General features: G+C 41.7%; 1 protein-coding gene across 2 annotated transcripts in view; it reads right to left on the bottom strand.

Annotated features, from left to right (window-relative positions):
- Positions 1-243: 243 nt before the first annotated feature.
- The window catches only part of SRFBP1 (serum response factor binding protein 1), an 86,465-nt gene continuing 72,412 nt past the window's right edge, over positions 244-14,296 (bottom strand). For both annotated transcript variants that reach the window (XM_061607119.1, XM_061607034.1), the window contains exons 5-8: positions 7,526-7,607; positions 4,243-4,978; positions 3,392-3,429; positions 244-1,470 (exon numbers count right to left, since the gene is read on the bottom strand). In XM_061607119.1, the coding sequence (XP_061463103.1) occupies positions 1,292-1,470; positions 3,392-3,429; positions 4,243-4,978; positions 7,526-7,607 (1,035 nt within the window). In that variant the 3' untranslated portion in view covers positions 244-1,291. The remainder of the gene's footprint in view (positions 1,471-3,391; positions 3,430-4,242; positions 4,979-7,525; positions 7,608-14,296) is intronic.

Below are 14,296 nucleotides of genomic sequence, written 5' to 3'. Positions count from 1 at the left end.
ACTAATAGTTATGGCTTATTCACATATGGTGTATCCCAACATTCTTTAATAATTGTGAAAAACCAAGTGAAAAGAAATTCTTCTGGACAGAAAAGACAAAACATGCAACCTTGTAAGTGAACAACTGCACCCTATCTTTTCAGTCAATCCACTCTAGATAACAAGAGTTAATTCATCTTAAAGTAGATACTGCCATTCGACTCAGTCAAATGCCTTTCCAATCTCAGCATATCAAAAGACGAATGAAATTTATCCATTGGAGTGTATTTATTTATAGGTAATAATTTTGAACACCAGATGCATTTATTTTGAGCTGGGATGAAGTAGTAGTGGCACTTCAGATGTTGTTAATCAAACTCCCATAATTCCTGACCACTGGCCATGTGGGCTTGGGCTGTCAGAGCTGGAGCCCTAAAACATCTGGAGACAAGTTCCTGGCTCTTGATGTAGAGCATTCCCTTTTTGGGTAAGTATTTTAGATAGCATATGTCAGTTATTCACACTGCAAGCCTCAAGCTCATGCAATTTCACAGTGGTTTCTGTTTATACAATTTGTTCAGGAACTAGTAATTTGCTACACTTTAAGCCAAAACAACCAAGTCCTGTAGCATCTTAATGACCAACAAATTTATTATGGCATAAATTTTTATAAACTTCAAGATGTACAGAAAGTTATCCTCAGATGCACAGAATGTTCTCCTCAGGTGGTGTGCGTGTGTTTACACACAGGAAGTACATGTTCTGCCTATCAAGATTTCTACATATATTTATTATGTTTTGTACTTCTAGCCATCTCTTCAATGAATGGTCCCAAAATGTTACAAAATGCCACAGTTAAAGCAAGTATGATTTACATTATAGTAATAAAATTAAAACAAACAACCAGTGGCAAAGCAACACAGCAGCAGCACAGACCAGCAATCACAGCGATGCAGGAAGAAGATACTCCATTCAACAAAAGGCCTAAAACTAGTAAAGAGGTGTCCACTTGTTGAAAATAATACAGTGTTGGCAGTGCAGAATCAAGCCTGTGATCTTTCGTTAACGTTTCCTCAAGTCATTCAAAAATATGCTAGTTGGAAGTATTCCTGACAAGTGTAACCAATGCCTAAATGACTGTTCCTATTAAAAAAGCCTATTGCAACTTTATTTTATACATTACAGTAATATTGGAAAATGGTAAATAAAAATGTATTTAGTTTATACTGCTTTGTCATAACAAGATACAAAATGCCAATATAGGTGATTTAAAAAGTAAGAAGAGAGAGTCCTTAAAAAGAAACCCCTCCCTCTAGTCTTCAAATTTAATTTTTTTCCCTTGGAATACTGTAAGTTGAGATATTTGCTCTCGGCGTTTCCTGCTCGCTTCCCATGAAGGATGAAGAGATTGTTCCAACTCGTCTTTCTTAACACCTTGCTTCATACATGAACCTCTGGGCATTTGTTTCTGTGGACGATTTGTTTCAAAACCTGTGTAAAAATTAACAGCATTAAGTTAACACATTATAAAGGAATATTATAAAGGTAATGATTAACACATTAAAGGATATATTGTTTTTATTTGCTGTTGTAAGACATGAATTGGGTTCAGATTTGAACTTTGGCAAACAGAAGGGCTTCCTTTTGTAGAAGAAACTGGGATGCAGTAGCTCAATGGACAAAGGGGGTGGACCCATAATTTTCTTCCATTTGCCCTTGCAGCTCCCATGCTACCTCAAGCACTACCTCCCACCACTCCTAGGCAGCTTCTGAGGGGGCACAGGAGGGAAAGGAAAAAATGGTGGAAATTGCCGCCCTGCCGAAAGAAGAATCGGTGGAAGTTGCAGAGCTCCACTGAGTGCAAGCCTGGATTCATCTTATATAGTAGGGCCCCACTTTTCGGTGTTCCGCTAATACGGCGTGAGCCCCGTCCTCTGCCCCCTTCTCCACCAGAAGCAGTGGCGCGCAGCAGGAAGTGTGCTAGGACTTGCACGTGGGGGCTGGCGGGTGAGGCAGAGGTGACTGCTATGCTGCTCCTTCCGACAGAGGCGAGGCGCCCCGCCTCTCCTACTGAGCCATGGCCTCTCCGAGAAGTTTCACTGAGCCAGTGTGCGCAAGCCTTCAGACGGCTCCGCGCACAGAGATCCATTTTCTAGAGGATGGCCATCCTTGGGTTAGTTGGCTGTGGCTAAGCCAGCCAAGACCGATTGAGAAGGTCTGCTCTGTGAACCCTAGGGGTCTTCCTCCAGTGCCCCCCAGCCCAGCCACAGACACAGAGAGGGGCGAGCTTCAATGGGCCTCCGGCAGGGCTGAAGAGCCTCCAGGGGGCCCACATGGCAAAGGGCAGGGCAGGCAACAGAGTGAAGGGGGATGTGCATGTGCGCGCGTGTGTGGCAGAGGAGAGCCCCATTCTCTGCCCCTTCTCTTCCTCCTCTAGGAGCGGTGCAGGAAGCACGCTAGCACCCATGGGTGGGCGCAGCAGAGGTGTGTCGCTTTGGGTGCTCCGCTGCCGCCTCCTGCTCCTTCCTTTCCCCTTTTCCCACTGGGCGCTTGCAGCGGCAGGAAGGAGCAGCAGGCAGGGTCACTGGGCAGTTGTTGGGGTTGCTGCTGGCTTGCAACTGGCCCGGGTGCCTTTGGAGCTGGGCTCGCTTGCTCGATCTCTGAAAAAAAAAAGGCTATGCTCCACTGTTCAGTGATTTTTGCTTTTCAGCAGGGGTCTGGAACTTAACCCGCCGTATGAGTGGGGCCCTACTGTATATTCTTTATGGATTATTTTTTATACATATGATGTAGCACCCCCAATTACATTTACACATTAAACAGAGAGAACTTCTAAAAAGATTCTTTTACCTTATGGAAAGCTTCTAGACATGACAATACACTTACAGACTGCAACATGAAATTTCATGCAGATATGTGAGGACAAACAAAACTTCAAAATGTGTTTTTTAAAGTAATTTTTTCTGAGTATATATACATGAGTACTCAATTAAAAGTAAATTCTAGGCTATTTGAACTCCATTTTCAAGAAAGCCTCAGACTCATAATCACTATAGTGGGGCTAAAAGAGGAAAATTTGATCTGACTAAAATATGAAAATATTTCCCCGTGTTAAGCTCTTTTTGAAAATATATATAAAAAAGGAATAGCACATTATTCTAAATATAACTTCACTAAAATCATGGTGATTACTCAACGTAGGGACTGGACAGTAAAATAACTGTACAAACTTAGCTTTTAATTTCAAAAAATTTGAAAATGCTCATACCGTCACTGAAGTTCAAGTGCAACAGAAATAATTTTGAATATCTATACTATTAAATGCATTTGAAAAAATTATTGCTACATTTTAAAAACAAATGAGATTTTGTTCTAATGCATGAATTCAAGCAGCAACAACAACCTGACTCACCTTTTGCTTTATTTCTCGGAGGGTCATCTCTCATAGTCCTAGAACACAGAACAGAGGGGGAAAAGCAGGCTATTAACAGTGCGCAATGCGACCATATTTTTCTTTTAGACGTTAAGATATTACTGAGTGCAACAAACATGTGATGACAATGAAACCATAAGATGAAGCTAAAATACATAAATAGATCTGAGAATATCTGTATCAGGGGTGGGAAATTTCTGGCCCATAGGCCAAATTTGGCCCACCAGGACTCCCTATTTAGCCCACGATGCTATTTTCCTCAAGCCATGCTGACCTGCCCCAAACCTGACAAAGCTTTCCCTGAAGAAAGCAGAGTTGAATTCCACTGCCATCAGCTGATAGATCGGGTGAGAGGAGGTCCAATCCTGCTTGGTGACTATCTTCCCTGACCCTTGCAGACCAACTTGGAGAGGTAGGTGGGACCACTCACCGGTCAATCATCTGGTATCGTAGAAGTGACAAGTGGGTGGTCCTGACCACCTGTCAAAGTCGGCCCACGGGGTGGAGGGAGATAAAAGATCTGGTTCAATAGGCCAAAAAGGTTCTCCACCCCCAATGTATATCATTGGGTTTCTAAGTACAGCCAACCTGAGCTCATTGTCTTATTTTGAATAAGACTCAATTTGCATGGCTTCCTTAAAACTGTTAACACTGACAGAGGTAGCTCCTCTTGGCAAAGTCTACTGTGAAATCTGACTCTAACAGATAAGCTAGTAAGAAAACATGTGTAGACTGATCACAGTGTCTAAGGCAACTTCATTTGATGGGTTAAAATATCTACCAAAAAAGTGTTCCTGCAAATTAACTAGTTACCAGTTTTGCCGACATACCTTTTCACATTTTTTGATTTGTTAGAGTCTGACAATGAAGAGAAAAACACAGATTCTAGCTTCATTGATTTTGAGTTTTGATATTTGTCTTTTGTGTCCTGGCCTGTGCCAGATTGTGAGCCCTTTCGGCCTTTTAGCTGAATGCACTTGATTTTCTTTTCTGTAGGTAATGAAATATCAGCTACTCCCTTCTTTTTCTTTGTTCTCCTTACTTTGCCAATAAAGAAATCATCATCACTATCATTTTCATCAGAGCCAGAAGACTGATTATAGAACCTTTCTTCCGTGCTGTCATCAAAGTATTCCTTCTCTATTCCAGCATCCTTACTTTTACTTATATTACTATTATATGCATCTGCTCCCCTGCTCAGGAGATCATCCAAACATTTTGTTCTTTCTGAATACACTGTCTTTACTGCTTGAGCTTGATGAGCCAGTTGATGATGTTCAGCAGCTTGCATTGTAAAATCTTCCGAAGAACATTTTTTCTCACTGTCTGCCATTTTCTGCAGCTCCCCCAAACAAATATGTTCTTTTCCCATGTCACCGCCTTGCTTCTCTTTCACCTTTATTTTGTCTTGGTTCTGAGGTTGTTTAAATGTTTTGCTATGTAGACTGCTACTGAAATGCTGGGTCATCTCAGATTCTTCTGTAAGCTCTTCCAATTTATGTTCTTCTGAAGAAATAGGTCTAACTGTCTTCTGTCTTCTAGCATCTTTAAAGGCTTTTACAGCAGCTGGAAAAATAAGGAGTTTTTTTCACAATAAGTAGAAATGTTAGAAATACAAATTCTGCTATTTCATTAGACAAAGCAGTTTACAAGTAAAAAACAGCAACCACTGAAAAACCATTAAAATACAACAAAAATAAATATAAGGAGAGCTATTGTGAAAAGACATCTTCTTAATTGCCTGCGTAAGCCTGGCAGAACAGAAAGGTTTTCAGCAGGTGTTTAAAAGTTAAAACAGAAGATGCCTGCTGAATATAGTAATGATCAAAGAGGTTCTAAAGCAAACTCATTTTGTATTTTGGGGGTGGGGAGGTGAAAAGGCAGAGGGACCATAGTGCTGTTGTAGAATAAATGCTTCTGCAGCATCCCAGGTTAAGAGGTTCTCTGGTAACAGGAAAAGCTGTATACTATATAGTACTGTATACTATAGCCAGTGTGGATTTTTCACATTTCGAAATGTTAAACTGAAAATACCCCCATGCCATTTCAATGCTTCCCATAAGCTCATTTCAAAACAAAACCTCAGATAACTTCTAGTCCTGAACTCAGAAACACTGGCTTAACAACCCTCTCAATTTTCATGGCAATACACAAAACAGTAAGAGAGAATAGAAAGTTCAAAGTGTAAAAAGAGAGAAAAAACCTCAGAGCCCCTTTGAACTTTTTTTTCTGAGTTCTCATAATCTGTTGAAATTCATTAAAAATCAGCCATGTTCACAGAGTACCTGTAATCCTATTACTGACCTTGCCCCATACTCTGACCGTCATCGTCTGCAGTTTAAAAGTTAAAAAAAAATGCCTGGCTGATTTTTAATTAATTTAAGAAATTTTGTCTTGACCTCAGTGATTGTGTCGGGCATGCTCAGTAAGAACCAACTGTCAGTGTTCTAAAAGCCAGACTCACAGGGGAGCAGGAGACCTGTCCTCCTCTCTGAGATTCCAAGTGGATTGGACTGTGAAAGACAACCCAAATTGTGTTTGCATTTTGACAAATTTGTAGGGCAATATCTCAGAGAGGAGATCAGGTCTCCTGCTCCCCTGGTGCATTCACTATAGCTGCCCAATTTCCCTGCTTTTAAAAGTTTGATAGAAATATCTGTGGGCTACAGGTATGTTCTTAAACCACAAGGTGTTTTGCCTATTAGTGAATATATTGTACTGGTCTAGGTAGAGTCAGTGTCATATAGGAGACTCCCGCCGCTTCTATACTCTTGTCATGATCTGCAGTGGGAAATGCCAACATCATTCTCAACTTTACAAATAGTTGGAGGGAAGAGATGCCCAGCAAGTATCTTTCATCTTCAAGGGAATCATCACTATCACTTGCAACCCTGTCCCAACTCCAAAGATGAGGTTTACCCTCCGCTTTCGGTATAGGTGTGGGGTAACAGCCAGTGGAGGAAGTTGGGCTATTTGAATGAAATATTCGAATAGTACTCCTCATTTTCACGGTGAGCACAAGACTGCTCATGCATCTCTATTATTAGAATCTAAAACTGGGAATGCTACAGAAGTAATATCATCTATCATCATCTCACTTGAACATAATGTGCTCCATGTTTGAGCTGTATTCAGAAGTGACAAAGGACTGAAATACAAATTCATACATTAAGCTCTCCTGCTCCTAATCTCCAGTCAGCACCTGTGAAATTTCTTAAACATATCCATGAAGAATGGAGTTCAGAAATCCTACTCATACGTCAGTTCCATTGAGTTCAATGGGATTTACTCCTAGGTAAGTGTACATAGGATTGAAACCTCTCAATCCTTTATTTCCCTAATTAGAAAGTCATTAGAAGGCACTTAGAATATTTTTATAGAGACTGGAGGAGGAGAGTTGGAAGAAGTTATAAGATGACCCCAGTAGTGAAAGCCTGAAATACAAGTGATACAGTAAACACAGAGGTGGGGAAATGAGAGGCTCTTTCTTTTCCAGGGACCTCAGAAAAAACAAGATGAAAATATAGTTCATAAGAAATTTGGCTGCAATAGTAGGCACACTTACTTGGGCATAGGCCTCATTAAATATAGTGGGATTACTTCCAAGTAAGCATACACAGAACTGTCTCAAATGCAAAGCATTTTAAGAAAAACGGAACTATACCTGTCTTGCCTTAAGTGCATTATATTAATTGTTATAGCAGAACCTTCTGAATCATTGTTTAATTTCACTTTTTTAGCAACTATGGAAACAGCAAGAGTGGTAATTAGAAGTTTCGGTACCATCTCAGCTTAGCAGTATGAGTAACAATGCATATGTGCAATAGTGCACATAGCTGTAAATATGTCAGACACACCCTGAAACATTGCAACTATCTGGATTATGTGTATGCTAGGCATCAGTGGATACATTGTTTTTCTTTTGAGATTTCCCTCTTTAAATACTGCAGGTAGACAGAATACAAAACATTTAGTTTGCATGACTATTGCAAATACTCAGTTTGAGAGAGTCATTTACGTCTAGACAAAATGTAGCTGAACACAATCATAATTTTTAAAAAGATCTGTACAAGCTCCAGTGTATATAGATTGGTGGGACTAATTTTGGCTTACCTTTAATATTGGCAATTTTTGTCTTCAGTAGTGCGTGAGTTGTCAATCTAGCAATTGCTCTATCAGTTGCTGTAGAACTGGGCTATATTAGAAAAAAGACAAATCATTTTGCTGAGTGACAAAATGAAACAAAAAAGAAAATCAACCATATCAAGATTGTGGAATAATATCCACATCCTGTAATAAGTGGCTTAAAGGTTACTATTCTGAAAGCACTGACTTTCCTATTTCAAGGTAACACCTGTGAAGAGATCCCACAGCCTGTCTTAACCTTCAGAATTAAGGATCTGGGATTTCTCAATACAGCTGATAACAGCCTAACTTTCCCTGAGGTCACTAGATTTAAATGTAGTTTTATAATTAGACACATTTCAAAAAGCAAAGACTCTTCCATTCCAGAGAAAGCCCACCTCCATTTGCCAATAAGTGAATGTTTTGGGGTTCAGAACATTTCCTTACACCTGGGACAAGGTGCCACCTTTTCCTCTAATTAGCTGAATTCACTGTGTGTGTGTATGTTTGGGGTGGGGATTAGCCCTGACTATTCGCCAAAGACATGTTTTGCCTAATGGGCGATATGAAGGGATTGAGTGTTTAAGATTGGATGAGGGTAAGGTTGGGTAGGAAATCTTGTTGTTCATGTTATTAAAAAGGCTGGTTTTAGTCTTAAAGGTCTGTAACCCGGTAAAAAGGAGTGTCTTCCCACCTGAGGAAGGTTCTTGGCCTACTGAGACTGGGCTGTTTGTTATATTTACATCCTGCCCCTCCTCCCAGTAGAAGCCTAGGGCAACAAAAACATGAAAAACACTCTAAAACATCTTTTTAAAACAAAACATTTTTTAAAAACTTTAAAAACATCTTAAAAAGCAATTCCAACACAGATAAACAAGAAAACAACAAGACCGTTCCAACCAAAACAGTATAGGGTCAACAAAAGAGGTGGACCCCACAAAACAAAATGCCTTAACTGTCAAAGGCCAAGGCAAAGAGGTACATCTTAAGCGTATATTGGAAGTTGCACAGCAGAGATACTAGATGCACATCTGTGGAGAGTGGGTTCCACAATTCAGGGCTGCCAAAGAAAAACCCCTCTCTTCCTGGGTTGCCATTGCTCACACTTCTAAGGGTGGTGGAACTACCAAGAGAGCTCCCTCTGTCAATCTTAACACTCGAGAGAGTCTGCAGGAATGGGGGCAGTCTTTTTCAGATATTTGGGGGCTAAGTCATCTACGCCTTTAAACACCAATGTGACCACCTTGAAGTTGGCCTGGAAATAAGCTAGCAAACAGTGCAGGGGTTATATGACAACCAAAATGCCATTTCAGTTGCATATTACAATGGTTTTCTACAACAAAGGCTCTTACCATATATGGAGCGAGAAATGCCAGACATCCAAGCTGGATTTAGAAAGGGAAGAGGCACCATATCGCGAACATACGTTGGATAATGGAACGGACCAAGGAATTTTAGAAGAAAATGACCCTGTGCTTTAGATTACACCAAAGCCTTTGACTGTGTAGATCATAAAAAACTATGGAATGCTTAAAAGAAATGGGGGTGCCACAGCATCTGATTATTCTGATACATAACCTATACTCTGCACAAGAGGCTACTGTAAGGACAGAATATGGAGAAACCAATGGGTTCCCCATCGGAAAGGGTGTGAGACAGGGGTGTATTTTATCACCCTATTTATTTAATCTATATGCAGAACATATCATACGGAAAGCAGGATTGGACCAAGATGAAGGAGGTGTGAAAATTGGAGGGAAAAATATCAATAATTTAAGATATGCAGATGATACCATACTACTAGCAGAAACCAGTAATGATTTGAAACGAATGTTGATAAAAGTTAAAGAGGAAAGCACAAAAGCAGGACTACAGCTGAATGTCAAAAAGACTAAAGTAATGACAACAGAAGATTTATGTAACTTTACAGTTGACAATGAGGACATTGAACTTGTCAAGGATTATCAATACCTTGGCCCAGTCATTAACCAAAAGGGAGACAATAGTCAAGAAATCAGAAGGCTAGTACTGGGGAGGGCAGCTCTGAGAGAACTAGAAAAGGTTCTCAAATGTAAAGATGTATCACTGAACACTAAAGTCAGGATCATTCAGACCATGGTATTTCCGATCTCTATGTATGGATGTGAAAGTTGGACAGTGAAAAAAACGGGTAAGAGAAAAATCAAGTCATTTGAAATGTGGTGTTGGAGGAGAGCTTTGCGCATACCAAGGACTGCGAAAAAGACAAATAATTGGGTGTTAGAACAAATTAAACGAGAACTATCACTAGAAGCTAAAATGATGAAACTGAGGTTATCATACTTTGGATACATCATGAGAAGACATGATTCACTAGGAAAGGCAATAATGCTGGGAAAAACAGCAGGGAGTAGAAAAAGAGGAAGGCCAAACAAGAGATGGATTGATTCCATAAAGGAAGCCACAAACCTGAACTTACAAGATCTGAACAGGGTGGTTCACGACAGTTGCTGTAGGAGGTCACTGATTCATAGGGTGTCCATAAGTCGTAGTCGACTTGAAGGCACATAACAACAACAATTGCAATGGTTTCACTTCCAAGTATTGATCTAAAAATCCTGGAGACCTGTCAAACCAGGGAGCACAGGTTTGGACAGATTTAAGGGAAGTGGTCTACAGAAGCTTTGTGGTAATGAAGGCAGGATCAAAAAGGCCTGGAGTATCAATTGTGTGTGAGAGAAGATGACAGCAGTGTCAGAACCACTAGGGTAGACAGGAAAGGAATAGGGCAGTAGCTGCAAAAGAGATAAGGGCATTTAGGGAGAAGGTTATACAGTAATACCTCGCATTAATGTACTCAGTGAGACCAGAGCGAGTACGTAAACCGAAAATGTCCTTAAAGTGAAGCACTACCTTTTAAAACTTTTTTCCCTCTCCTTTATGCGGAGCCTCAAAGCCCCGCGCTAAAGCCTCTGCTGCTGCGCCTCTCAGCTGATCGCATTGCGCCTCCCAGCTGATTTGCGGTGGCGCAACGGCGTCTATTTCCACCCCCACGTGCTAAAGCCTCTGCTGCCGCACTGCCACGCCTCTCAGCTGATCGCATTGCACCTCCCAGCTGATTTGTGGTGGCGCGATGGCGTCTATTTCCACCCCCATGTGCTAAAGCCTCTGCTGCTGCGCTGCCGTGCCGCGCCTCTCCCTAACCCTAACCCTAACCCTGTAAGTGGTTTGCTAGCTGTGTTTCTGGAGAAATACAGGCATATGGAGCATATGCGACGTTATAGCGAGGCGACGTTAAGTGAAGCGACATTAAGCGGGTATGCCTGTATATGTGAAAGACACAATCCAGTAATGGAACTATTGGCCAAAAAGGCTGTATCCTTTTGCAAAGATCAGTAGAAAGAGGGTAGGCAATTTTTTACAGTCTCAAATATGCCTTTAATCCAAGTGCAGAGCAGGGATGTCTGAGGAATGGACACTTCTATGTAACTGAAATGTGGAGGATTCTGAAGAATACATAGTCTTTCCTGTTGTTCCCCAAACTCAAAAGTTCAACTACAAGAGAAAAAAAATGTCAAAATGTATAAAAATGCACCAATGTGCAATGTTGACTGCAGTGTTACATTGGATTCACTTTGCATTACTTTAACAGACATACCATTCAAAGCCAGCAAAGCTGGAAGCCTTCTATATCCAATATAATTATGCCTCTCTGGAGTTTTGCATATTGCTAGAATTGCATAGTTTCTTGGTTTTGAATGCAGTTAAGTCTAAGCCAATAACTGGCAGATGTGCTTTGAATGTGATCGTTCAACCACCCTGAGTTCTTTTCTTTATAGCTGTCATCACTTTAAAACACATTCAAGACAGTTGGATCTCTCTGTCATTGGACTTTCAGTCAAAATTCCCTCAGCTGCATTAGGACCAGAGTGCATCCTGTAGGTATTGAAACGATTAATCACAGCATTTGCAGAATGGATTTCTGCCAGTACAGAATTCCAAGAAAACTCACTGCAGAGAGTGATATTTGTAATAATTTATTGGCTCATTTTAGTGTGTAAACGGCAGGGATGGAACACAAGCATTAAACATCAAATTTAGTTTAATAAAATTAATTGCTGCTAACTCAGTTAACTGGAAACCCACTGTTCCAAACATGGCTCATTGTTTTGAGTCAATGTGGAATTCAGCTCAGCTCACTATTTAGCACCTATTTTCACAAATAGCACACTAAACTGTAAATGGGCTGTATTTCATGTGGTACAGCCTATGCTCACCATGCAGAAGGTCCTAGGGTTAACCCCTAGTGTCTCCAGATAGGGCTGGGAACGTCTCCTGTTTGGAACCCCAGAGAGCCGCTGCCAGTCAATGTAGAGAAAACTGAGCTAGATGGACCAAGGGTCAGACTCAGTATGAGGCAGCCTCCAATGTTGTTCTGATCGATTGCTATCTATTATGTAACACTTACTATAAGCAATGGCAAGGGTTTGCCAAATACACACACACCAACCCGTAAACATATACATCGAAGTGCCATAAAATTCAAAAAATTGTAAACCATCTTTTAAACTTAAAGGTCTTCTAGTAAGCAGCGTATAAATTCAAATAAACAAACTGAAAGAAATTAAAATTTCAAAGTAACACAGTTATAATATGAAGCAAAAACTGTACGGCTTCCTTGACCTATCAACCCTCAGCTCAATGTGAAATCTTTCCCTCCTGCTGCCCAGTGCTAGCTGTCCTGTCTCGTTTGCCCTCCATGATGTTATTCTGCCTCTTTGACCTCCTTCCACAGCATACTGGACCTCAACCCAGGAGCAGCCAACATGGTGAGGCAGTGCCATGCTGCGATCCTCCTGAGAGTGTCATCCTTGCTGCTTACCAGGACAAAGCAGGGACAGCAGTGGTGAGGTCAGGCTGGTGGGGGCACACTGGCAGGAGCACCAGACTGGCTCTGCACCATTCCAGTAAGTGGCAGGGGCACTGCTGCTGGCAGAGCAGCAGTATGGCAGCATCCCATCCCATCAACTGTTCACGAGCAGATGGGAAACCAATTTGCATACAACAGACCATCTTAATCTGTCCACCACCCCTCCAGGGAAGGATCAGGAAGTGGTCTAACCATGACTATGATAATAATAATTTAATTTCTGTGTTGCCTATCTGGCCGATGGCCACTCTAGGCGACGTACATGTAAACAGTTAAAACGCAATGTGATAAAATACAATAATACAATAAAAACAATACAGCAGCAACAACAGCACTAATGCAGGGTAAGAGGCATTTCAGTCATAACAATTAACCCTCCCCGGAAATCCCAAAGGCCTGTTGAAAGAGCCAGGTCTTTAAGGCTTTATGGAATACATTTAGGGAAGAGGCGTGCCGTAGATCTTGCGGGAGGGAGTTCCAAAGAGTGGGGGCCGCCACTGAGAATGCCCTCTCTCTAGTTCCTGCCAATCTAGCTGTTTTTGTCGGCGGGATTGAGAGAAGGCCCTGTGTGGCTGATCTTGTCGGGCGGCATAATTGGTGGCGTTGAAGGCCACCCCTCCTATCTCCAGACCACCCCTTCCTCCATCTGGAGCAAAGCCCAAGTCGAGGGTTTGCCCTGCCCTATGTATCTGGCCAGTGACAACTTGAGACAGCCCCATGTTCGTCATGGAGGCCATGAAGAGCTGGAACACTAGAGGCAGCCTCAGCATGAACACTGAAATCACCCAGGACTATCATTCTAGGCTCCTTCAATACTATAGCTGAGACAGCCTCCACCAGCTGGGCCAGAAAAGTTGTTGGGCAGCAGGGCGGATGGTACACCAGCATCAACCCTAGTTTACTGTCTCCTTGGCCTAACACCACGTGCAACCCTCACAGCCAGCTCCAAGATAGAATGGCTTTTTGGTGACAGAGATGGAAGTTCTGTAGACCACAGCCACCCCTACCCCCATCCCTGCAGCCTGTGCTGGTGTTGCAACGAGTATCCAAGTGGGCAACCTGGGTCAGATCACCTCCTCCCAGCTCACCCACCCATGTCTCGGTAATACACACCAAACTGGCACCTTCATCCATGATCAAATCATGGATGAGTGTGGTCTTATTGTCCAATAATCAGATCTGTGTTAGTTCTCTTTTCATCGGTTGGCTTTTTATGTATCTACCCAGATAAATTTTGTGTATGCTCCAAACATTTTTGCTACAATCAGATTGCTGGAGAATTTGCTGCTCGATAGTTGCTTGTATTACTTTAGATTACAAAGCACGTGGCAGAAGTAAATGGTTAGGCTAGGCAATCTTAGGCTGAAGCAAGGTATGTTGGGCGAAGCATAAGTTAGACTTTTTTCTTGCTCTCCACTCAGCCTGAGTAAGGAGCTTACTCAGTTCTTGGATCCTTCACCTGTTTTTTTTTTTTTTTAACGCCTGTCAGTTCAAAATGAAACTTCAAAAATCCATAACATGATCAGAGATGTGGGTGCTCAACGTGTGTTTCTTAACACCTGGCTGGATAAAGCAGGCCAGAAATGTATTCCCTCTCTCCTGCCCCCCACCCCCACTTCAATTGATTCACCAACTGTACCTTTCTGGATGCCAAAGGCTTGGCTACTAAATTGCATGATCTGATTATCTTGATAGGTGCACCAACACACAACTTCTAGGTGACACTTCTATTGACACTGAATTGAATAAAGATTTCACAACGATAGCACTGATACTATGCAACTCTTTTCCTAAGAAGATCTGGTAGGCCCTCTATATTCCAGTATTCAGATACATGGTCAAAATCTACC

The sequence above is a fragment of the Rhineura floridana genome, chromosome 1 (genome assembly GCF_030035675.1).
Source record: "Rhineura floridana isolate rRhiFlo1 chromosome 1, rRhiFlo1.hap2, whole genome shotgun sequence".
Taxonomy (NCBI): Eukaryota; Metazoa; Chordata; class Lepidosauria; order Squamata; family Rhineuridae; genus Rhineura; species Rhineura floridana.
Note: the sequence above shows the minus strand (reverse complement) of the source record. Positions and strands in the feature narration are given on the sequence as shown.